This window comes from Myotis myotis, unplaced genomic scaffold, assembly GCF_014108235.1.
Source record: "Myotis myotis isolate mMyoMyo1 unplaced genomic scaffold, mMyoMyo1.p scaffold_m19_p_13, whole genome shotgun sequence".
NCBI lineage: Eukaryota > Metazoa > Chordata > Mammalia > Chiroptera > Vespertilionidae > Myotis > Myotis myotis.
The window spans coordinates 36,536,511-36,562,504 of NW_023416317.1; the positions used below are offsets into that span (position 1 = coordinate 36,536,511).

The following is a 25,994-nucleotide window of genomic DNA, read 5'->3' on the forward strand; positions in this document are numbered from 1 at the left end:
GAATGGACATTGTGAACTCACACAGAGTGGTCCTGGCTGTTAGTCAGCATTTCCGTGTTGGTAGCATCAGCATCTTTGTCTATAAATCATTTAGACTGTGTTATTGAAGTTTTCCCTCTTAATTTTATTTCTAAATATGAGAAATGGGCAATTGGGACTAAAAATATTAGTGAAGAGATTTTTCTAACTAAGAGAGATTTTAGATTCAGTAAAAGAAAATGTGGATTTCAACTATAACACAATTGAGACAAAAGGAAAAGTATTAGTCACACTGAAATATATGTTCAATTATGAAAAATTTAAAATGCAGAGAAATATGGTGCTAAAGATTGTGCTGAATAGTGATGTGTAATTAGGTCTTTTATAGCATTTGTTTAGAATTCTGGGTCCCCTGTACTCAGTCAAAACTATTGTTCAGGTTACAAACATGTAAGTTCCATTACATATATATTTAAGAATATTACATATAAGTAAAAATGTGTAACAGCTTGTAATGTAAGCAGGTTTTCTTAGAAAAAAATCCAGAAGCAATGTGCTCTTGGGTATGAAAATTCAAAATGAAGTCTAACAGGAAAATATTTTGTAAGCTAGGATACTCTAGATAAAATACAACTAATAAAACTACTGACATAATTTACTGGTTCATGAAATTAACATGGTGAAAATCCTATGAGGATATTTCAGTTTTACACATATTTTTGAGATCCTACTGTGTGCCAGCATTTATGACTGTGATGATGAATAAAACAATCCCTTTTGTACACAGACAATTACAGTGTACACAGGGAGACCAGTTAGTCCAGTTACTATCAGAACAACGAAGAAAGCACTCTGATGCATACAGAAAGGGAGTAAGAGCCTGAGAATGGGGAGTGGGGTGAGGAAAGTTAAAGGAAAGGACACTGGGGAAACTCACATCCAGAAGATAGTCCCATGAGGCATCTTCGTCTTTTTGACATTGTGCATCTAAAGTGTCATATTTACTTAACTTGCCAATGTGCTTATTTAGAGCACAAGGCTCAAGTCTTCCCCCCCTTCCATTTTAAAATACATCGGAACTTTTTAATGATCCTACGAACGACGCTAAAAGGATCCCTCAAAAAGTGAGAATGGGTTATAACACAGTCCTCTAATTTCTTCACAAATGGACAGTTCTTGGTTGTTTCTATAAAAAGGAAGCTTACGTCAAATCTTCTACGTAGCAGCAAAGTTTCCTAAGCTATGCAGCACCCACAAATGCAATTTCAAACTCTCCATCCCACGTCTTAGAAAAACAGCTCAGGTTACTGAACACTTTAGAACCGAGTGTTGTTCTAAATGTTGTACAAGTATGAACTCATGTCATTCTCATAACAGTCCTGCAAAATGAGTGCTATGATCTTCCCACTTTTCAGATGGGGAAACTGAGGCATGGACCGTCATTTGCCCAAGCTCACAGACCTCATGGAATGAAAGCTAACAGCTCACGAATCAGCGATGACAAAGACCAATGACACACAAATACTCACATACGAGCAACGGAATGAAGTTTCTGAAGAAATGTATTACTTCAAGAAATAGTTCCATTAAGAAATAGAAAGAAAGCACAATCAAGCTCTGTCCTCTGTTAACATAATCCTGGAGAGTTTTAATACGTTTTGGGAAATAGCTATTTGTGAGGTTTCAAATAGTTAACACTTGTTTCCGTTTGCTCCATACTTTTTAATGGCCTGGGAGTAAATGCTGAATTGACAGTAAAACAGGACAAGCCCAGGACAGTCGGTGGTACCCAATGAGGAAGTACCCTCCCTGTCTGGTCATCTAGATATGAATGTGATCTCAAATAACGCTAACAATTAAAGCTTCACTCTTTCTTCACTTTCACCCTATCATCTGGTTTGCATCTTTAACTCCTCTGAGGAAACTAAATTAGATTAGCATGTTCATGGGAAAATACTGCAATAGAAGATTTCTTTTTTAAAGAAGAGGATGACTGAAGAGGATAAAGTTTTAGAATAAGAATGAGAGAAAGAAAAAAGAGGCTGTTAAAGGAAGTCAGCCACCTTCCTGCGAGGAGGGGTTCTGCAACCTTAGGAATTGTCCACGATGAAACTCCAGCACCCCATAATAACGCTGCATATTAGAACACAACACAATCTTGTATTTCTGTGGTGCCCTTCGCGCAAGCGTCCCAGGGTGCTTTACAATCATTATGAGTTAAAATTAAAACTGAAGCACATACAATTCCTAATAGAATCATTTTAAAAATGCTAAACAGAACAAATAACTTTTAAGTCTAGATTTAAAAGTCCCAACAGCCAGAACGTTCCTTACTTCAATTGGCAATGAGCTGCAGAGCCCGGCTGAGCTCTCCCCTGTTATGTTAAAGGCTCTCTTATGTTTTCTATGCTCAGAGCCTGAGATGATCAAATGGTTTCCAATGAAAAAGAAAAATAAAAAATTGGGTGTATCTGTTTGTTTGGATTATCCTGAACTTAGGGTTGTTTTTTGTTTGTTTGTTTGTGTACGAGTTTGTACGGGGCCCAAATTTGACATGAAATAAAGCAGGTTTAAAAAGCAAATCCAGATAGAGCCCAGCTTGAAATTTCAAGTCGTAATTGTGAAAAAAAAAGACACTCAAAAAGCACTTTAAAGCTAGCTCTGTTTTAGCAGGAAAACCAGATTAATTAGCATGTACCAGTTAACTTAAACACACACACACAATTAGAACATAGCATTTAATAGGCTTTCACCCAGGCCATGTCTACTCCTAAGCCTTGGAAGTATTTATTATTCTACAAACCATAAAAAAATAAGGGAAATGCTCTCATGATATGGTAATTTTTCTTGCATTAGTGATTTTGAGGTCAAAGGAAACCTGTTCAAGATCTAAAACAAAGCAGAGGTAAAAAACCTATTAAGTGAAAATGAAGTACTTACACATTGTTAAGCATCCCTAAATTGGCATGGCTTAAACTCTTTTATGTTGTACTATTGTGAAAAGATAGTGGCCATAAAATATTTGAGATCAATCCACTGTAAGTTAGGTGCTTTATTAAGTTCAGCCCGTTTTGCTTAATATTTCTAAAAGGTTATAGAGAACTAACATCAAGCTACAGTAAAAATTTTATGTGTCTAAAGCAGCTAAAAATGAGATTCAAAAAGTAAAAATTGCAATTTAGGGGACACTTCTACAGTAGACTCTATGTATTATAATATTAACACGCAGGTATCTCACTGTCTGAAATATGTTGTGTTGCAATATTTTCCCAAGAACAGTGAGAATGAAGTAATAACTGGTTCAAAAAAGGAGGCAGAAAAAATTATTTGGTGTAAGTTTAGCAATTCACACACAATTATGCCTATAAGACTGGTTACTATTTCCATTATGGACCTTGCCATTAATACAATTGCTGAAAGTGGTAATAAAATCCAATTAGTATCAAGTACTTCAGTGCCTGGAAAAGCAGATATTCACAAGCTGGAATTCCCATGGTCAGTAGGGTAAGGACTGGGGTGGTTTTTTTTAAATTTTAAAAAAGGAAAGAATACAGGTATTTCCCAAAATACATGGTAATTAGCAACAAGATTTATAATATTACACTAGGAAGATGCAGGTACAAAATCCTACAAGCACACTTCAAACAGGAAATTTCTAGTTTGTTTGGTGTGGATTTTTTTAGAGAGGAAGGAAAGGAAAGGAGAGAGGGAAGGAAAGGGAGGGAGGGAGAGGGAGAGAGAGGAGGGGGAGACAGAGAGAGTTATATCAATTGGTTGTCTCCCATAGGCATCTGGGATAGAGCCTGCAACCCAGGTATGTGCCCTGACCTGAAATCAAACCCGAGACCTTCCAGTACACCAACGATGCTCCCACCGACTGAGCAACACTGGCCAGGGCAGGAAACTTTCTAGTTTTAAGTGGAGTTGCCAGTTATATCCTCATCCTTAAAGTCAGTCCAATGGATGACTAAGGTCTAGACCAGTGATGGCAAACCTTTTGAGCTCGGCGTGTCAGCATTTTGAAAAACCCTAACTTAACTCTGGTGCCGTGTCACATATAGAAATTTTTTGGTATTTGCAACCATAGTAAAACAAAGACTTATATTTTTGCTATTTGTTTTATGTATTTAAATGCCATTTAACAAAGAAAAATCAACCAAAAAATGAGTTCGCATGTCATAGGTTCGCCATCACTGGTTTATACTTTCAGATAGACTCAAGAACTGCTCACTGTTTCCAATGAAATGTCTGACATGGTCTTGGGGTTCAAAATAAAGGGCTATTCACTCCATTATACCTACTGATCAAGATGGATGCGAGGATGGGGGGGAGAAGTGACTGCCACCAAGCTGTGACATCCAAACCTTCTGGAACCTCAATATACCACATCATTCCAGAAGTCAGCCCACAGGGGTGAATCACCCTCTCATGCTCAAAATTAGGGGTACGAGATGATGGTTCTTTTAAAAAGCAAGTTATTATACAAACAACAAAATCAAAGATCTAAAAACACATGTTAAAGAAAAATATCAATAGTGAGAATAAAGACAACTGGAAAACTGTAAGTAGTTATCAATACTTCCTAGAAATCTAAATATTTTATAAAAACATCAAATTAATTTGAGAACGCGTTTTTTAAAATAGTCCTTTACTATATATGTGAGCAAGAAGGAATCCTGGTTAAGCTCACAAGCTCCAGGTATGAATTCTTGCCCCTCATCCTAGCAATGTAACCATGGGCATTTATTTAAACATTATATGCCTCAGGTTCCCGAACTGAAAATGGCAAAATATAAAACAGGGTGATAGAAGTGCTCTTGATACTAAAGCACTAAATCAAAATTAACTATTATTACTTCAACTATTAAGGTGTGTCACCCTTATTATTTCACTGGAAATAGGAGTCTGCTATCATACAGCAGACTGTCGATACATATTTCTGAGTGTATAAATATGTAAATATGTGAATGAATGTCATAGGTTAGGCTCTCACATGAAATACAATATATGAATACTGATGCTGCCTGTTCCTTTGAGAGAATGTGATTATCAGTGTTTCCCAAAAAATATTTTAAAATGTCACTTCAGTGCAAAAGTTATGAAAAAAATTACAAAGTGCAGTTAAAAATACGTAACAAACAGGGCTTTTAAAATTGTTGCTCCAGTGTTATTTATAATACAGAATGAAAATAAACTGAACACGGGTTTATTAAATGTCTAAGTTCCAGGGAATCAGCAGAGTTAAGTTTTAAATGCTAAGCTCCAGGAGGCCAGCACATTTTCCTTTTTTTTTTTTTTTAAATCTGTTTTGCCAATACCTAATAAAAAAAAATCTAACACATATTAGACCCTGATGCTGGCAGGAAAATGAAAACCCCAAAATCCTTTTTCTCAATATTACTTCTAAATGGAATGTTCACATTTGAATTCATCTTCTAGAGCCTTTGCTACTTGAAAATAAAAATGTCAACTCCTACTTAGGTTATGTAGGGCCTGAGCTTGGAGCTACTTTTCCCCAGGTGAGAAACAGAAAATAACGCAGTGTCTTCAAATGTGAAGGCGGTGATTGTGTGTGTGTGTGTGTGTGTGTGCGCGCACGCACCCCGGTGTAGGGTGTGCATGGGTGGTAATAATGCACCTATCACATGAGAATCTCTCAGAAATATCTGACTTAAACATTTTCAGAAGGAAAGCATTAGGCTGGTAGAAGTAATAACTGATGTTTACTTATGACACTTTCAACAAAATGAATCTATCCTTGTATTGGAAAAAAAAAAAATATATATATATATATATAGATATAGATATATATATATATATCATCTCCAGTATTTAAGTTCCATTTCTAAAACTTCAGGGAAAACTAAAATCAAAATGAAAGGCAAAATGTTTATTTTTTCAACTCCCGAATCTACAATCTCAAAGTTCTCATGACCACAGGTTTTCTGCTCCCCGAGTCAGACTTCATTCTCTGCATTACTTGGAGTTCAGAATTCAACATCCAACTTATCTAACCACATTCCACTGAAAAAAAAGCAAGAGTAACAATACAACGCCCAACTTCAGATCTGTAACAAGCGAGGCATTTCTTATGTCTTAGAACATTTTACAAAAATAAACAAACATGTGGGACCAAAACTTAATAAAGGGGTGTCAATCTATTTGGGCAGATTTATGATAGGAAAGCAGTACTGCAAATAAAGAAAGCTATGAGTTATAAATGAAACCACATGCACACTTATGGAACCTCTGCAGCTGGAGAAAACCTTGCTAATATTATCAAAGAAAATATTACTGCACCAAAACGTTAAGTATGCATTTTAAAATCAGCACTTACTTTAAAATGTATCATTGGGAAAGGACTTTTGGGTCAGTCAGTAACCAGCATTTTGACTTTAATCTCTGGGGACACTGGCTCCTCTATCTGTCCAAGGAGAAGTCTGGGAAAGTAACACGTCCTAATTCTATGATTCCAAGTCCCAAATGGACTTCTGCTTTAGCAAGATTGAGACAGTCCTCCTAAGAGAATCGGAGGCAGGGCTTATCAGACACCCGGAGGCAAATTCCTGCTGGCTCCCCTTCCCATTCCTTCCTGGCCTCTGCTCTGTAAAGGGCGTCTATGGCCCACAGGGTAGACATCTGCTAAACATAGTATTAGGGGATCCTGTAGCCCTAAGTGGCTACAAGGTTATTTTATCATATTAAACAAAACAACTCTTACTGTACAGAAAAAACATGAACACTGAATTGTATGCTGAAAGTTCTTAAGTGAATGAATCAAATCTCCACAGGGGGTCAAAAGGTCTTAATACAGGATTTCTTGGTGTTGGGTCCCGTTATATACAAGACCGAGGCAATATTTATTTGCTAGGCTTTTTTTTTTTTTTTTTTTTTTTTTTTTTTTTTTACCATAGCATCTTCATCACCAAATCTTAGCCACATGAGAAAGAAAAAGTCAGTTTTGCCAAACTCAGCATATATTTTTGGCTTAGTCCTTAGAGAGCCTGAATTTCTCGTCTTTAATAACTTATGACAGCAAATAAAATAGAAGAAAAATGGAAAATAGTTCAGTATTAAAACATTCTGAATTGAGTATCAGATTCATGGAGTTTATTTTACAGAAAGGATAGAAGATGATGTAACAGAATATAAAATAAGTCCCTCATTTAGACAACAGACTGCACTTTCTTCACAGTATTAAATATTAAATTAATTTCAAATATTTGCTGCCACTGCTCAACTATGCATTTTTTCAAAAGATTTCTTTAAAGAAAAGATGACTGTAATTGCAACTGATGTTGAAGATGCAGCCTAGTTTCACCACTGAATGATTACTGCAAAGTCTACACACACACACACACACACACACACACACACGTGTGCGCGCGCACGCACGATCTTCTAAAGGCCTCTCTATAGGAATTCACCAATATATGACTCCAAAACCAAGTCCCGAATTTCATTTTGTCATTCGGTTTAATGTTATAACTGCCTGTATTCAATTCATTTCCCATGATAACATTAAGTAAATTCACAATTATATTTATAAGCTACAGTGAGGTGGAGTTTACTGGCCGAACGTTGATGTCATTTAATAATGAGTTCTCACTGCCTATATTGATAAATACTGTACTTGCATCCTCCTCCTCCGGTTCACAATACATGTGTTAAATCTTTGCCTGAATTTACTTCCAGAATCAATGGGACACTTAGTAACATGAAGATACTTGAGGTTCCTATTCTGGGTGTTGCTACATGTATTACCTCTGAATTAAAAAAAAAAAAAAAATGAAGTTTATTTCGAGGACATTTCCAATTTCCAAATGCTAGTAACCAAGTGGCACGTTATCTGGAGTTGTCTGGAAAACCCGAAGTCCAGAGGTTAAGAGTCACCTGCTTCATTCTATCATCCTATAGATTTCCGTGTTTCATTAATTTAAATTATTTTGGAGGGGTATAAAGTCATATCCTTTCTACTCCACGGGTGAAAGAGGAAGGATAGAAGGAAATGAGCTTGAGTTGCTCTGAATTTCAAGAAACTAACATTTAACAACACAGATAATATTTTACCTGTGGCTAGAGCTCACCTTAAAAGAACATAGCAAGTCATCATTAACTATCAACTTAATGCATTTGCTTTGCTCCTGTAACTGCTAATAAATATCAAAGGAACACTGATGGGCTATATTGCAGCAAACCTGCAATGCATGGAGGTCCCACGAAAAGGTAGCACAGAAGCCCACAAGCTTCCTTCCAAAGGTGCCCTGTATCTTCATGAGCATCACATTAGAAACCCATTTTAAGACTCCCTCAACTGCAGAAATGTTTGTAGCAGAATCGTATAGTTCAAGTTCACATGACTGACAGACTGACATTCAGAAGTACATTTTAAACTTGAACTAAAAGAAAACCTTAAACATCTAGTTCCATCAGCACGTTAATTATGCTATGTCACAGAATGACCTAGCGCTGCATTTGGACACTGAAGGCTGGCTTTATATCACATTTATGTAGTGACCGCATAGGCAGCCCATGAAGAGCAGGTTCATAGCACCTTTGCTTTTTTTTTTCAAATCTGAAATTAGCTGAGCACTATCCAACACGATGTTTGGTTTTTACATTTGAAAACAGGGGTGGTCTCTCTCTCTACAGTTTTAGTAACTCTCCATCAAAATTCGTTCTAAAAAAATCAAGCACAATACAAATAGATCTTTGTCTTATTCCAAAAATTCCTGGTGGTATGACAGGCATCTCAGAGGGGGGGGGAAAAAGGTACAACAATGCCCCAAACTAGTGAGAAACTCCTAACGAACTATAACTACTCAACCTTTAGTTACAGGAGATTTCTATTCTTACTTTTATAATTATTACTACAAATGCTCTTTGTAGTTTTTTTATTTTTATAATGAGCTAAGTATTAGACAACTGAACTCTTATTTAATTCAGGCAGCATGATGAAGTTTTCCATGTTAACACTTACAAAGCCATTCACTGCAGGCTCCTGGAAGTGTTACTGCCTTTACTCTTCCCTACATCAGAGCACTAGGGAGAATGGAGCTTCCATGCTCAGAAGAGGAATGGGAAAGCAAGCCAGCAGAGTCTGCTGAGCCGTTTTTCCTTCGCTCTTTTCCCAAGGGAGAAAAAGTGTAAAGGCTCTGTTCAGAATGAATCAGGCGTATTTTTAAAAGTCACCAGTGGTCAAGCCACTTTGCATTTCTGGCAGATTCTCGCTTCCGATACCGGTTGCTTAAGACTACGGAGCCCCATGGAACCTCACATCAGGGCTGCCCGGGATGTCTTATTATTTATTCCACGCTCTGCTCAGTACCTGTGAAAGGGGGCACTCCTTGGCCAGCGAACTCTGATTCATATCTTTCAGGAGGTCCTTCAGAGCATTCCTCACTGTGGTGTGCGACCATTGTTCAGGAGGCAAGTCTTCGAGTTTGGGGCAACTATGTGAGACAGAGATTAGAAAGGGGATTATTACAAGATTGCATCCCGCTGCAAAACATTCCTTTAAGACAGACAGATTTCATTTTGCGCATCAAACAGATGCATCTGGAGATTGCTCTCGGTCTCCTGATTGTTCCGATTAGTTAATTACTTTATACAACACATCTGCTGTATCGATGCATGAATTATACATCAGCTGCCTGTGGTGGCTATTTTTTCATGTTACTTCTACCTTCCTGCTCTGATGCGCTTGGGAAGACAATTTAAGGTGTACTGCTTTCTCACGAGCAAGCAGGGAGAAGCATGAATGTATTAACCATTTTCCTTTCGTGACTCCGTTCATACGAATTAAAATGGTAAAAATCTATATAAATAAACAAGGCCGCGGCAAGAGCGAACAAGGCATTCTTTCACAAAATGTACACAGATGGCACTGTTCATGATATGCAAAAATATTTTTCTCTTAAGTAAACTTTATGTAAAATGCCTTCTTGTAATGCATCATTTCATTGACTAAATATAAAAAGTCTCGTCTTTTGATAACCTGCACAAACCTACAGATTTGGGGGCTGGGGGGGGTTGCTTTTAAATTCTACACTGAAGTTAGGAAAATAAAGCAGGAAGGGTAAGGTAACAAAATCAATTTTAATTAACCGGTCTGAAACCCAGAGTATTGAAATAAAAAGGTTGACCAGAGATGCTTTAGTTAAAAACATCAGGTAACTAGAATGTTTTCCCCTAGAACGCTGTCCTGACTCACCTGTGTAACTGAATTTTCAACGTGACCACATGATACACGTCTTGAAGCATATCTGCTACCGTAGCATCAGGGGCATCTGTCACATAAGACAGTGGAACTGGATTCCACTTTCCAACCTGGATTAGCCCTATTCCAGATAAAGAGAATATGTCACTACAGGTTTTACCCTTCAGATAATGCATCTGGTAGGTTTTTTCTCTCTTTCATGGCCCCCACCACAAGCAATATTGTTATTTCTGTCTGAATGATTCCCTTCCCTCTAAAAGGCAGGTCAGTGAAAATATTCATAGCTCAGCTTTCCAAATTGTGAAATTATGTAAATGACTGTAGGGTTGTTTTATTATTTTGGAAATCAAACCCCATCAATAAAACCGATGCCCTGGCCACGTTTTCCTAACTTACAGGAAGTTCTAATAAGACATAGCTGAACCAGTTCTAAATGGCTTTACGATTCAGATAAGATTCTCTACTGCAAAGGGAATCAGCATTGAAAAATACTTTACAGCCCATAAAACCATCAGAAACAGAATAAAAGAAACAGAACTAGATATTCAGTCATAAATGCAAATTGACTCTCAACAGTCCATCTGCTCAAATACGCTCCTCACTTCCTTGTGGGTCCTCAGTGGAGCAGATTATTAAGGTCAATAAGCATACTAATGATTCAGCTGAAGTAATTTAAAAAAAAAAAATCTACCTCGACATTCCACATGAGCAAAATGTGTGTTAACTAAACCAAACTGAATTAAGCCAATTTTTTAAAGCCACAGTCTATAAGGAACCAGTGTCATCATACACAGCCTACAGTTCTTTGAATAAAAAAATATTCAGTGCTTTCCCTGGGAGGTAAACAAAGGATGCCAAGCAATTTCCCCGGCCCCGCACGTGCGTCATTTACCTTTGGCCTGGGCAGCAGAGCTGTGCGAGTAACCCAGAGACAGCAGTGCCATTTCTATCAGCTGGTTGAAAAGCATGTCCTTTCTCACCAACACAAATTCCGCATGCTCCTCCTTGCAATCGTATTCAATGGCGTTTTCATAATGTTCCACCACGCAAAACACCGGTAGCATGGTTCCTATCGAAGAGACAGGGAGGAAGAGATGCAAACCAACAATCTTCAGAAATACAGTCTGGGGGAGGGAAAAAAAAACACACGAAGCCATGAAAATAAATCTTCACAACAGTGAGAGAAGGGGAGAGACTGTTTCCCAGGCAGACAGGGCACAGAAACACACAGGCACGCACACACCAACATATACAACCTTTTCTGTTTCAGAGTTGAGAGAGAAATATGGAAACAGTATGTGAACCTGCTCCGAGGGTAAGTGGGGCTCTGCTGCCATGAAGATGAGTGAATGCAGAATTACCTTTCTGATCAAATGATACTGCTGACGAGAGAGAAGTAGGTGTCTTGTCTGATCTGTTGTGAGTGGTAATATGGACAGTGTGCAAACCTGACTCACTCCAGTTGTCTTCACAAGAACCAACTTCACGTGGCCTACAGGCTTTTGTTAATATTAAACTCTCCCTTGTTTGTGCCCAAACAAATTACCTTTGGCCATAAAATGATTAGCCTTTTACTTCCTTTTTAGAGATTTTACTTCATAATGCTTCCATAAAAGGAACGCAAAACTTCACCAAACTGATGCTCAAAATATATGATTTCAATATGTGCATAATGTAGGTAAATAAGATTTTCATTTTGATGGCTCCTCATTTAATCTACCTGACTAAGAAGATATCATAGTAACCATATGTCTTTAAAATGGACAGTCTTGTTGTAGTAAATGGGATGAAAAGGAGAGCGGGAAAAGGAAACTGGCCTCCTCAGGACATATTAGGATCAAGGAATCTGCGTAGATTCAACGTTCTCTCTCTATTCACTTTAATCCAACGTAATAACTCAGTAGCCAGATGATGAATCGGCACAGGCCGCAGCGGGGTTAGAAAAAAGGCTTCTGGAAACGGAAATCAGGGAATGCTGTAGCACTCAAGGTGTTCACGCAGCGAGCGCACTGTCAGACTCCCAGGGATAAGCAGAGAAGGGTTAAAAGCAGATGCATCTGAACTGCGCTGTGGCAAACTGCCAGGAGGGTATCATCTTTACCATAAATGATGGCAAGGGTTACTTTAACAGGGCACCCAGGATCCTCCATTAGTCCTGTAACATTAATGCCTCTTTAAGCTCTGCCCTCTGGACTCGCAGAATCCTACCAACTTCTGAAGATGTCCAGCGCATGCCAACCAGAGCTAAAAAATCGGGATTTTCTACTGACACCGGAGATGCCCTTTAAAAGTGCTCTATTCTGCAAACAAAAGCTGGCAGTAAAACAGCTACATTTTTCTACACATGCCTCTTCACCAAAGCCTCAGTGAACTGTTCACAAGAGATTCTAGCTCTGAAAAAGGAAAAAAAAAGAAAAAGAGCACCAAAACCTTTAGGTTGACTTAGAAAAGCTCACAAACTCATTCGGAGATATCCAACAGGCGAGGCATAAAAAAGCAAGCCGTGAAGCTTGCCAATATTCTTGTCATTCATTCGGCTGTTTTATACCAGAGAGAGAATCCGCCAGGGATCAGAAGATTTGGGGAGACCACAGCAAAAACAGCAATATACAAACTGGTGATTTCTTTCTTGGCTTGGAGGTACTTTGGCAAAATCTCCTCAACAAATAAACAAAAACATCCAACCCCTTTTTCTTAAGCCACATCTCAGCCACCATTTTTATCTAGCACCTGTCAAACAGAAACCAGACACAAAAAATAAAATTAAACACACACACACACACACACACACCACCACCACCACCACCACCACCAAAAGGCTTCAGTGATTTTTGTTGTTTGAAATAAGCACAGAACCTTCTTCAATTAAACAAAATAAGTCACTATCAAGGCAATGCTGTAAGGGGAAAAAAAAATCTTTTGAGCAGGAAGTGAAATTACTGTAGCTTGGTTTCTCCTCCCCCTGTCCTGATGTCTTCAAAGAGTTGGGTTAGTACAACAAAAACATATGCATTGATTTCTCCTCTCCAAGGAGGAGACTGACTTGTCCTAATACATGCTGTTTGTTCTCCTTAGACCTATGACATCACTGTGGGTTTTCCAAACGACTGAAATATATTGGATATATCTCTTCAGCTTTATTTAGCGGGACCCCGTAGGTAATGAAAGGTGGCTACTGATAAAGTGACAACAGTATCATTTAATTACAAGCCTAGCCGCTAAATCTTCCAGCAAACTGTCACGGTTGCCCTCCTGCTATTGGGAGTAATGCTGAACAGGAGCCTTCTCTGAACTGTCTGATTATTTGTGCGAGTGTTTGGCGAGACTTCCAACTACAGCAACTTCATAACCTTCCAGCATTAAAGGGGGAGTGCGCTGGCCACTGCCGACTGCTAAAAATACCGCATGATTTAAACCTGGAGGCAGTCTTAGAAGCTTTTGCTGAAGGTTTATGAGCCTGTGTAAACAGCACGTCTGCCATAAGGAGCAGTGAAGTCTGTAGAATCCTTGTCTAAAACTGTCCTGGCATTAGAAGTTTGCTGTGCAAATATCACATAATACCAGAGACAGCTGAAATCTCCTATTTAGGAATTTATGGAACTTATATGTTTGCAGGCGTCAGAAAGTCTTTTTTATAGAGCCCCAGTGCTTCACAGTACAATATTAATGCACTCTGTTTGAAAAGCCGTAATAAATTATATTTTTAATGCTCTTACCCTGGCTTTCTTAAGATGCATACATTCTTGGCAAACAATCAATAAATAGGGTAATCATGAGTAGAGGCCAAAGAATTTGCTGAAGTGCTGTTTTTCCATTTTTAATAGATAAAGATCTAACAATACGGTCTGCTGTGTCTGTTCATTTCAAGATCAATATATTCTTTGTTTTCGCCAAACCAAGGAAAAAATAAATGATTGTATGATAAATGTTATGCATCAAACACAATGAAATTCCTCTGCCTTCTAACTTTATCTACTTAATATTCTCGGTTGCTAAAAGATGGCATTTTTATCCTTTGCTTAGCAAATGTAAGGGAAATCTGAATCCTATACACATTTATTCAGAGACAAAATAAAGACCATTATGAGGCACACACATTGTAACCAGCACAGGCACTGCTTTACATAAACAAGTGTTGCACACAAAGTTGTCCAACTTCATCAACTTAACATGAAATGGGTAGAAAGGAGTCAGTTACACATCCTCCCCTTGTAAACGTGCCTAAATCTGCCCTTCCTTTTATCTAAAATACCCAGTTATAGCAAACATAAAAATTAGAATTATCAGGTTTTTTCCATTGCTAAATAATGCATTTGCTCTTAAGAAAACAAGCCACAAAAATGACATCACAAAACTTTTACATCATAGCACACAAGATTTCCATTACCTCTGAACCTGTCTTTTACAACTAGCGAATCTCATGGAAAAGCCAGTGTCTTATTCTTAAGCAGGGCAAGTACAAGCAATAGCCATGTATATATCCTCTACTTCCATTACACCTTATCCATGGAAGCCTTGGGTAGCTAAAGACCATTATATTGAATTCAGTCCTTATCCACCTAATTGTCCAACAATTCCAGTCTGCAGTAGCAGAGTAAGATGCTCCACTCAAACACAGAGCCTCAACTTTCAAAACGTGACTGACACTGCAGCCAGGGATGTAACTAATTTCAGAGCAGAAAGAGAATCGAGGCAAAGAACCTGCAAAGAGTGCTCTGCCTCTCCACACCCACACAGAGTAGCCTTGGGTAGGCACAGGGCTCACAGCTTTCCAGGATTTGGCGTGAAAGTATTTACCTTTCCTAAGGTTGGTTTTCATCAGATGACCCGAGTGTTTTAAAGGCACTCCCTGCATTTTTCCACCTGTACTCCCAAGCCTTCCTCTTCCCAGTGGGCTCCCGTTCTGCTCCAGGCGGGCAATCTTGGCTGGTGGACCCTTCGTATCGCTCACATTGTTAGACATTTCTGAATGTTCTTTCCCCTGAGTTGCCTCGTTCAAATGATCCATACTCAGTTACTCTCTAAAGATCACCTGCCAGAATTTAAAAAGAAGATGCGGTTAGAATTGGGTGGGTGGGGGGTGTTTCTCTCTCTCTCTCTCTCTCTCTCTCTCTCTCTCTCTCTCTCTCTCTCTCTCTCTCTCTCTCTCTCTCTCTCTCTCTCTCTCTCTCTCTCTCTCTATTTACATACATACATCATGTAAATGTTTTACCCCTAGATATCTCTCTTCACAAATATAATTTGTAAGATTACTCAGCTAGATATATAACATAATGTATATGTTACTATATTTCTAGATGACAGCATATGTCCATTCAAGTTAACAGAATAATTTGTGAAAACTGTATTAACACACATGAATAAAAGGTAATTTGTGACCTACCACCAAAACTAAGTAGGGGGAAATGGGCTTTATTTCTAAAACAAGAATCACCACAATAGAGCCAAAAAGAAAAATAAATTGTATTTATAAAGTCCCAATTTTTAAAAATTAGAAACTCATTACAAAACAAAACAGTAACACTTTAAACAAGAATGGAAAAATAATTACAGTCCAATATATTAGTTAAATCTGTTGTATATATATTTTTACATATAGCTTAATTTTTGAGGAAAAAAAAACTATACATGTATATACATACCACCTCAAAAGAAGGTAGCAAACATCTAATTTTTACACTCCCCATTGGCTTTGCAGGTAAATTTGTAGAAAAAGTTTTCTACTATGAAAGTTTCAAGAGTGACCTGTTAAATATCTAGTTAAGTCTTGGCTGAAATGTGTGATTGGATCATCTCAACCCTAAGAAAATGGATGTTAGGTGGAGGATTTCTTCAAATATTCCAAGTACTGACGCATTACAACTCACGTGTTTAGAGTTAACATTTAGGAGTACTTTAGTAATAGAATGCTCTTAAGGAGCAAAAAACGTGAAAATACTTTTTGATATTAGCATTAGATCCAAGTGCCAAACTGGCTTTTAAAAAAAAATAAATCTTGATTTAGGTAAAACACAATTGCCAGTTTTCAAAAATAATCTCAGTATTCATTGAAGTTAACCTCTTGGTTGACTTCAAAAAAATTTATAGATAATTATTTTCAATTACACAATGGACATTAATTTTCATATGGTTTATGATAAAACAATGAGTACAATATCCAAGTCACTTCTAAAATAGTTGTAACTAGAATTGATAAGAACAGGTGAGTGGAATTATGAACTTTCACAGTACTTGAAATACTGAGCTTACCAATACTAAGGGGGGAAAGGGATCATATTTCAAAAATCAGAATATGATAATTATTACTTTCCTCCAGCTGTCTAGTAATTTAACATCTCTTGTACTTTTAAAAAATTATTACACCGGAAAAGCTATTTAGATCCGATTAATTGAAAGCCAGCTTATATTAGCATGGCTTTTCTAGAGGCATGTTTTTCTTCTGTTTAACCATAGATTACTCTGTCCAATTTAATCAAGAAAAGAGGTGAATGGGGAGGAGGGAGCAATGGTAATTTGTAGGCTTAAAAGCAACCTTAAGAATGCCAATTGAAGAACTCTAAAGTTTGAGAAATAATGGCTATTTATCCTTGTACTCCAGGGTGGCACGCTGAGAACTAAAGGTTTACCATTGATCGAGGTCCCATCTGTTTTTGGTTATGAGGTTCATTAACAATAAATGTGCCTCTTTTAACCACTTTTTATCAAGATTACTCTTCTCCATTATATTAAACTAAAGCCAAAATTAGAGAGCAATAGTTATTAACTTATTCAAAACACTCTTTGTAATGTTACATGTGGATTATAATACAGAGCTGCTTTTTTTTTTTGAAAGTAGTTGCCTTACCCTAGAGCAGAAAATGAATTTTAAAACATATGATTTGAAAATACTTCACCCGGGGGGGCAATTTTAAGAAAAAAGGGAACATCAGCATCAGAATGAATGCTAAAAAAAAACATATTCAGCAGTCTGGAGGCTTAGCAGCATTATAAAGTATATAGCAAGTGAAACTGATAGATGCTAATTTAGTTAATGTATTGATAATCAAAACATCATATAGGTCATGCGCAATTGTCCTCCCAACACCCACCCATAAGCGTCAATTAAACACTCAGTCATCTTGTAAAAAGCTTTACATTATAAAGCAAAATTACATGCACATAAAACACCCAATTTACTCATTTAAACTCTATGCCCAAGGCTAAAGTTCACCAAGCCTCCGTTTGGGATTGCACAGAGCAGCCCCACTGGGCCTGCTGGACTGGCTGCCCAGGAACTCACTCGGGTCTCAACACACGCCAGGCACAAGAGTCTCTTGTGAGCTCCACATTTTAAAGTCCATTGTCGCGTAGCGTTTGGTTGGCACCCAGAACGCAGGCTACTTTCTCAAAACCCCATTTCCCAGTCCATCAACTAAGGCCGTATGGGATCGCTACTGACGAACACAGGGAACTCAGACCCAGCAATTATTTCCCTTTACACGAAAAAAGAAAAGCACGAAATTCCGGTTTCAAGAGCCTTTTTGGGTTTTTCTGACTTCTTGTTTTTTTGCCATGTGGGATCCTTTCAGGGAGTTCCTTGCTAAATGGCCTCCCTCGCCCCCACCGAACCCCGTCATCACATTTTAAGAGATTATGCCCTTATCCATTCCACATGGCCGGCACGATCCAGGCCAAGCTTTCACTGTGACCTTTTAAAGAGACAAAGAAGCAAAGTACTATCGAGAAACAGAAACACTGCAGTTTTACGGAGTGAAATTAGCAAAACCGACCTGAAACTCACCACTTCAAAACTTGACAGCATATAAATAACAAAAACAAAGGAGATTTCCTTTGCAGCCCGGGTTCTTGAAGAGAAGTTCAAGACTGATGTTTTCTGTCCTTTTTTTTTTTTTTTTTTTGTAATTAAAAAAAAAAAAAAAAAAAGCAGCAGACCTGAAGGCGACTTCCCCTGAAATTGTATTATTTTCTCTTCCCCTACCCCCGCCCCCCTAAACGGGGGAAGGGCAGAAATAAAGGCCTAGAAGATTAGCCATGAGGAGTGGAGGGGGAGAGTGGTATAAAAAAAAAAAAATCACAATTCGAAAAACAACATATATGGTTTGTAAAATGTCTAACCTCAGAGAACGGGGTTTTCGAAGGGGGAGGAGGAGGGGAGAGTGGGAAGTAGGGAGGAGGGCGAAGATAAAATTGATCTGACAAGTGATTCGTTGGGGGGAAGAATCGTAAAAACAAAGCAAACCCTGCGCACTGTGGTGGAGCTGGGGAGGCGAGGTTGGCGGCTGGGGATTCTTTTAAAAAGAGGAGGAAAAATTCATTGCGGACAAGGTCTCCGGGAAGGGGAAGGAGGTCCCCCCGAGGTGCCCCCTCCCTCGGCTCGCGCAGGGTTCGCGGTGCGAGGCCACAAAGTCCACTCGGGCTGTCACTTGCAACCCCGCTCCCCACTGACCCGGGAGAACGCGGCGAGGGGGAGGCCACCGCGCCTCCCTTCCCCTCGCCCCCGCCGCCCTCCCCAGCAATTGCGACTGATAGGAACAAACCTTAAACTTTCTTCCCACCGCCTCGCACCCTCACCGGGGGCATCTACCGGGGGACAGCGAGGGTGGGGGGCAGGAGGTCGCGAAAAAAGCCCGGAAAGGCACTAAAACGCCACTTTTGATTCGGCCCTCGCTGACGACAGCCCCGAGGACCCTCTCCCTGCCCATGGACGCGGGGCTGCGAGCGTCTGGGGAGCCGAGTGAGTGCGGGGGGGGGGGGGGGGGCGGGGAAGAGAGAGAGAGAGAGAGAGAGAGAGAGAGAGAGAGAGAGAGAGAGAGAGAGAGAGAAAGAGATAGGGTTTGGGGGGCAGGAGAGAGGGGAAGGAATTAGAAGGCACCCCCAGCCACCTCCACCGCCTCAGCAGCGACACACTCCCCGCCCCCTCCTCCCCCCCAAAAAAGTCGCCACGCTCTCACTCGGCCAGAGTCCGAGGTAAACAAGGAGCACCACAATGGCACTGGGACTTGGGGGGCGGGGGGGGGGGGAGAAACGCAGGAACCCCAACAAAACTGAGGAGGAGTTTCCCAAAATGCGAGAGGGGGGTGGGAAGCGTCCTCGGGAGTCGCCCCGGCTCTCGGCTCGGTCCCCGGGCGGGCTAGAGGGCGGCCGTGGCTGCTGTTGTGGTGGCGAGGCCGGTGGTTGCTGGGTGGCACAGGGAGAGGTGTGTGCGCGTCTGTGTGCGTGTGAGCGCCAGTCCCCGGACGGGGCTGTTTCTCCCTCTCCTCTCTCTCTCTCTCTCTCTGCCCCCCCTCGCTCGCTCGCTCTCGCTCTCCCCCTCGCTGCCGTCTCTGCCCCCATTAAATTATTAGTTGACTCATCCCGGCCGCTGTCGCCGCCGCCGCCGTGCCCAGCTCGGCTCCGCGCGTCCGCCCGGGCTGCAGCCCTCCACGCCGCTGCTCCTGCTGCTGCGCCTGCCGCCGCCGCCGCCGCTGTGGCTGCCTCTTCTTCCTCCTCCTCATTTTAATACAAAATCACCCCGCTCGCAGCCCCAGCCCCGAGCACGCAGCCTCCTCCCGGCCGCCCGCCGCCGCCCCGAGCCCTTCCCCAGCGGGGCCGGCTCAGCCGCCGCGTCCGGGGAGCGGGAGCGAGCGAGAAAGTGGCGGCGGCGGCGGCGGCGGAGGAGGAGGAGGAGCGGGGAGGGAGAGGAGGAGGAAGGGGGTGCGGAGCGGAGGAGGAAGGCGGCGGGGGGGGGGGGGGGGGTAGGGTGCAAGGAAAGGCGGAAAAGGGATGGGGATTAAAACCCGGGCTGGAGGGCCGGGATCGGGGGGAGGGGGCGGGGGCGGCGAGTTAAAAAGCAGAAAGACAAGTAACTAGTGAATGAGTGAGGGAAGGGGCGGGGGGAGCGCACGATTTCCGGCCCCGGGCGCGCAAGAATTTGTAATGAGCTTGATTAGAGTGAGGCGGCCCGACATTTATTACACACAATACCCAGAATAACAGGGCGCCGCGCGAGGGCCAGCGCCGGCCGCCGCCAGGCGCGCCAGGGCGGGCGCAGCGGGAGGAGGCGGGGGGCTTCCCTGGCAGCGGCCGCCGGCGGGGAGGGGAGGGGAGGGGAGCGCGCGCCGCGCGGGCGGCAGGGGCAGGTGTGCGCGAGGGAGCCGAGGGAGGAGGGGCAGCGCCGGCGGGGCGGGGGGGGGGGGGGAAAGTGATGGGGAGGAGGGGGCGAGGGCCAGGGGAAAGCTCACCACCCGCCCACGCGCCACCAAAGCCACAAAAAGGAGTCGGTCCCGAGCGCCGCGGGCGGGCACCCCAGGCACAGGCGAGGCGGGGAGGGGAGGGCGCACCGGCCCCGCGGGAGAGGGGCCCGGACCCGCAGGTGACAGGCGTAGGTTACTGAGATGGGGGCCTGAGGAAGGGACTGGAGGGGACCCTCCGGAGGGAGAGCTCTCCCGAGAAGCGCGGCGGGTGCAGCCACATTCGCAGAGGAATAAAGGCCAAGATCCTTAAAACGGTCTCGCGAATATTGACCCTCAAAGAGGACGAGTCCTAAAGTATTGCGCCAACGTTAAAGCCACAAGGGTAAGAGCTTTCTACACAAGTCAGAGGTAGGTTCAAAACTCCCTCGCTTCTGAGCCAGAAATCACGTTGGAGGGAGAAATACGTGGCCTGTAGTGGCCGCGTTCAACAAAATTTGGGTCACTTAATAAAAGAGACCTGACTTGTTATTAAAAAGGGAAAGATGCCACCATCCTTAAACTAATTTCACACCAGCGAAAGACAAGCAAGTTTGGGTGGGTAAATACATCTGTTGTGGCAATAAATACTTCTGCAATCTGGGTAAGTTACCCAGTTAAATAAATGGTCATTAGCTCATACGTAAGATCCTCTTATTGAGATAATCTATTAAATGCAATTCCTATTAAAAAATGAAGAACATTACAATCTCACCCAAATAGAGATGCAGTGTTTATCGCTTAGGTTTGAACACGAACATCTCAGTCCCTGAAGGCAGTTAATCATTAAAAACAAAAATGTAAGAATTATTTTTTCAGTATATACTAGTAAGGAAGAGAGAAAAAAATCAGATAAACATTTTGTTACTCATAAAAAAGCAACAAGTTAACACAAGTACTGAGATAAGAGGAAAATATGCAAATTAAGCTCTTTAAAGCTACCAATACACACTTAGAGGCACTGTTTACATTAGAAATCTAAGAAAAGCAGAAGGTAAAGTAGAAGATAAAGTATAAGAAATAATGGCCTCCTGGGGAGGACAAGTTTAGGAGAGACACAATGAAAATATATCACTCTAATGGCCCCCAAGTTTCACCCACAAACCGGAAAGGTTAGTCAAAATCAAGGAAGGCAAACATGAATCTTGGCACATATAAACCCAAGCCTTGAGCAAAAGAAAGAACATGTGATAATAAATGACAGCATCACAAAACAAAAAAAAAAATGAGATCACATTTTTAAAAGTTGAAATGTGGGGAAATATGGAGAATATTTTAATTGAAGTATAAGAAATATAACAAATAAGGAAATATTTAAAAGAAAAGCAGATAGCAATGAATTATTTCAATAATGATTTTTGCAACATGATAGGTTAAGTTAGGAATTTCCAAGATGAATGTGTGACTAGTTGCTTCAAACTGGTGATGCCTGACATGCTTTCCTGCCTGGTTTTCAGTAGGGACAGTGCATTCTAGTGTCACACTGACAAATTTACAAAAATAGCAACATAAAAAAAAAACTAAGAAAAATTCTAGACTACAAAAAAAATTATCCACGCAACTTCACCTGAAGTTGAGTGTTTTTAAAAGAAGAAAAATAGTTTTTGAGCAAAAACAAAATTTGAGCAAAGAGAAGACCAAAAAATGGCTACTGAAAATATCAATATTAAGACACATTGGAATAAAATATTGTAAATAAGTTTATCCCATCATTTACACAGTAAATAAGACAGAAACTGCTTCCTGATTGCCTTAGGCTCCTAATGACTTGGCCAATGCTAATGAAATGTGGGAATTAAAACAGTAATCTTTAAATTTGAATAGCATCTTTTATTTGGGAATTACAAACTAATTCTCAAACACAAAACAAAAGTGTGTAATAAGGATGAACATGGACTTGAAAAATGATAAACAGAATAAATGAGCATAAAATATCTAATAATGACTTTATTATAAAGAATAATGATGTAGCACAATTATGAATCTATTATTCACAAATACATACTCATTTCCCCTCAAGCCCATCCTTTATATTAGAACTGTATGATTGTAAGAAATGACATAAGTGATACACAAAGGTTTATGCCCTCCAAGTCAAATTGGACAATGATAAACTTAATTACTATAAATTATCTTCCCCTTAGAATACTCATTATAGCCACTGAGCACTGGTCAGTGTAAATCCAGGTTAAAATAAAGGAAGAAAAAAAGAAAGATAGTTAGAAAAATGACACTACTCAGGACATGTATGAGGATAAATTACCTAGGGGGAAAACATTTGATTCTACACAGGCATCTTATATCTGGAGATAAAGATGCAAGCAAGTATTGGAAGAAGTTAAAACAAAGTAAACTTTATAAATCTAGATATCAAAACAGTCAACCTCAGGAACATGAAATAGTACAAGCGCAATATATGAACTATTTCATGTGTGATGTACAGGTAAAACAGCACATCAATTTTTTATCCCATAAAGAAGGCATTCAGACTGGCTACAAAAAGAGTAGCAAAGATAAAATATTGTAACAGATATACAAGATTCTTTTAACTTAATAATGAAAGGACCACTGCATGTTTTCAGATGGCACCGTATTAAGATAAATATGCAGGCAGATATCCGAAAGCATTAAAACACATTCAGAGTTCTGAATAGCACATACATTTGTAATAAACAGAGAAAGCATTTAGAATTTGAACGCTTTTAAGATATGGCAACTCCGCCAGTGACTGTGTTAGCAAAGCAATGCTTACCGCCATAGCACTTTCTAAGGACATTTTTCCCCCATCTTTTTAAATTCAAATACAGTTGGCTATCTCCCTACATTTTTAAAGCAGCGCCATTTACGTAGCATATTGCTCTTTTTGTCGTGTCAACTCTTTGTTTTTTGGCTTTAGCTGCAGGTGGTGTTTTCCATCTATGAATTTCTGGGAATATGGTCTGTGTTGGCCATATAAGGATGTATATTTGAGCCATATGTTTTGCTGTCATGTGTCTCATTTTGTCTGTCTGGGATGTCAGGACTGATTTCCACACCATTGCTTGAATAGACCAAATACAAATTTGTAAGAGCAGAGAGGAAAAAGCAGGGGCTGGAGCCCAAACAGCACTGTCAAAACATATATTAGAGAGGAAATGCAATATCCTGTAAACATTTGCACCCTTCTTCTCACATCTTATCTGTGACTGACATCATCACAACTGCATAGTTTAAGACAGACTCTGCTTGCTCAAGTTCAGAAGTTTGCAGTGTGGCTATGCACGCAGCTTAATCAGACAGACCCCACATCTTTGAAGGTCATGGCAAGGCACACTTCTACTCTGAGAGCCCTGGGTCCTGCAGCCAGCTTGACCCAGCCTTGAACTTGGGGAAGGGAAGCTGCCTCATGCTTTTCTTGTTTTAGTGAACAAACGAAACTCTGATGAAACTTTCTGACTAATCTGACAAGAAAGTATAGCCCCCATTTTATACTCTCATAGCCTCTAGCATTTCTCTCTTGTAAGTCATCACAGTCTTTAATCAATTAACGAGCTGGATAGTTATTGGTTTAATAAATGTCTCCCATACTAGACTGTAAGCCCTCTGAGAACAGAGACCACGCGTCTTGCTCACTGCCACATTACCAGGAATTCATATGCGGCCCTTGCAATATTTACATTATGAATAAATAAATGAGAGCAAAAAGCTCAGTGTCACTAGCAACCAACTCCTGCTGCTAATTGCAGTCACAATTCCTTCTAGAGAATTGCAAAAGGAAGTAACGGTGGGGAAGGTGGCTATATCACTTAAATTTGAATTCCCTGAGATTAAATAAAACTGACAAGTTGAGTCCCACATTTCAAGTGTTTAATAGCTCTAGGTGGGTATTGGGCAGTGTAGGATATAAAACACTTCCACCATTGCTGAAAGATCTATTGGACAGCACTTATCTAGTGAACTTCTCTAAAGATGACTAAGTAAATCCAGGGCCTGGTCAGGAGTCTTAGAGGTGCTGAGTGGCTTTTAGACATCCTGTAATGTCCAAATGGAAATCATTTTCCATTTCAGAATTAGCCCATAGATCTGTAAAGTTGCATGCAATGAGGTTTGTGTGCCACTGGACATGAATTTAAGACGACTTTCTAGCCCGTCTGTATTTGAAAGGGTCCTGTAGTACATTTGGAATAATATGCATTTACCCTAAATGCTGCTTTCCATGAGCATTTCAATAGCTCATAGGCGAAGTTAAAAGTCACAAAGTCATTCCCCTTCCTCGCTTCTACCCCCACGTTACATAAGCATAGTTGCCATTAGAAATGGGTCTTTTGGAAGCTTTAATGTAGGTACCTACTCAAACTGGGAGGCATCCAGATACCAAACAAATAATGGTATACCGCAGAAAATAACAGCAAGAAGCTTGAATATGTTTCAGGGGAGATAACAGAGCAATGATAATCAACTCTAAATATGGGGCAAGGTTTTTTTCTTTGTGTTTTTTCCCCTAATAGGTGGGGTTTCCATTATAGCCAGACTGATAGTGATCAAGAGTTGTTTCCTAATTACATTGGGGTGGATGTAAATACCCACCGGTAATTTGTGATATGGTTTTAATAGAAAAAGGTCATTATGAAAGCCGAGCAAAGGGAGGCCAATGTTTAATGCTAATTTTAGGAAAACTGGGTAAGGGAAAAGAACAACCATTGTAGTTGGCTTCTAGAACCTAACAAACTATTTGGGCCTTTTACCCAGAAATATTACAACCCTCACTCCCAATTTTTTAAATTTTTTTAGCAAAAATGTATTGGGAAAACATTTTGAAAGCTATCTTCCTTTCCATAGATATCAGTATGGATCATAACCTTAAGACACAACGGTAATAACTCCATCAAAACTGGTATCTCTATCTAGACTTAGATCCGAAAATTGATTAGGTAGAGGGAAGGATTCCTGTGAGGGCCCTTGAGTCCTCTAGTGGAGATATCACCACTAGAATGCTTACAGTTTCAGCTTGCCTCATTTTTCCCCCCGAATTGCTGCTGGAGTGCCCTTCCTCCCGCTTCTCACCTGGGGCTTCCCTTCTGCCATATTCTTAGTATGAAGCTTGATTCCACTGTTCTGTCCAAAGCCTTCTCCAGCTTTCCTTACATCCTTCTTGATGTTCCATCATACCACCTGTCCTTCAGTGTGACATTCCATATTTACATGTCTACCCCTCCAAACTGCAAGTCTGTGAGCACCCTGAGGGTGTTAAATATTTACCTCTGTATTTCTGGAGTCTCTCACAAGTGCCAGCCATCACAGGGAAAGGAACCCTAGAACTATTTTTATATGCAGTCTTAGGAAGAGTCTTGCCGTCTTAGAAAGTAAAGCCAGGTGCCAGGATCAGAAGTTAGCTCAGTGGCTCCCAAAATGGGCTTCAGGTTAACATCACCTGAGGAGCTCCTTCCATAAGCCAGATGTCCACGCTCCACCCCACTGCAATGGCCAGGCATTCAGTTGTTGAGAGCTCCCAGGGTGATTCCAACTACAGCCCAGATTGGCATCCACTGGGTTAGGTAATATTTTGAAGATAGAAAATCAAATATACCTGCTAGGGCATCCTCAAATGA

At 40.6% G+C, this 25,994-nt stretch overlaps 1 protein-coding gene and 1 pseudogene across 7 annotated transcripts in view; both read right to left on the minus strand.

Annotated features, from left to right (window-relative positions):
- The window catches only part of SATB1 (SATB homeobox 1), a 101,351-nt gene that overhangs the window by 62,212 nt on the left and 13,145 nt on the right, over positions 1 to 25,994 (minus strand). The window contains exons 1-5 of one of the 7 annotated variants that reach the window (XM_036332718.1): positions 18,736 to 18,842; positions 14,996 to 15,230; positions 11,091 to 11,267; positions 10,193 to 10,319; positions 9,308 to 9,431 (exon numbers count right to left, since the gene is read on the minus strand). In XM_036332718.1, the coding sequence (XP_036188611.1) occupies positions 9,308 to 9,431; positions 10,193 to 10,319; positions 11,091 to 11,267; positions 14,996 to 15,206 (639 nt within the window). In that variant the 5' untranslated portion in view covers positions 15,207 to 15,230; positions 18,736 to 18,842. The other 6 variants (XM_036332721.1, XM_036332715.1, XM_036332720.1 and 3 more) reach the window with 6 other exon arrangements.
- Positions 18,098 to 19,905, minus strand: LOC118668219 (annotated as a pseudogene).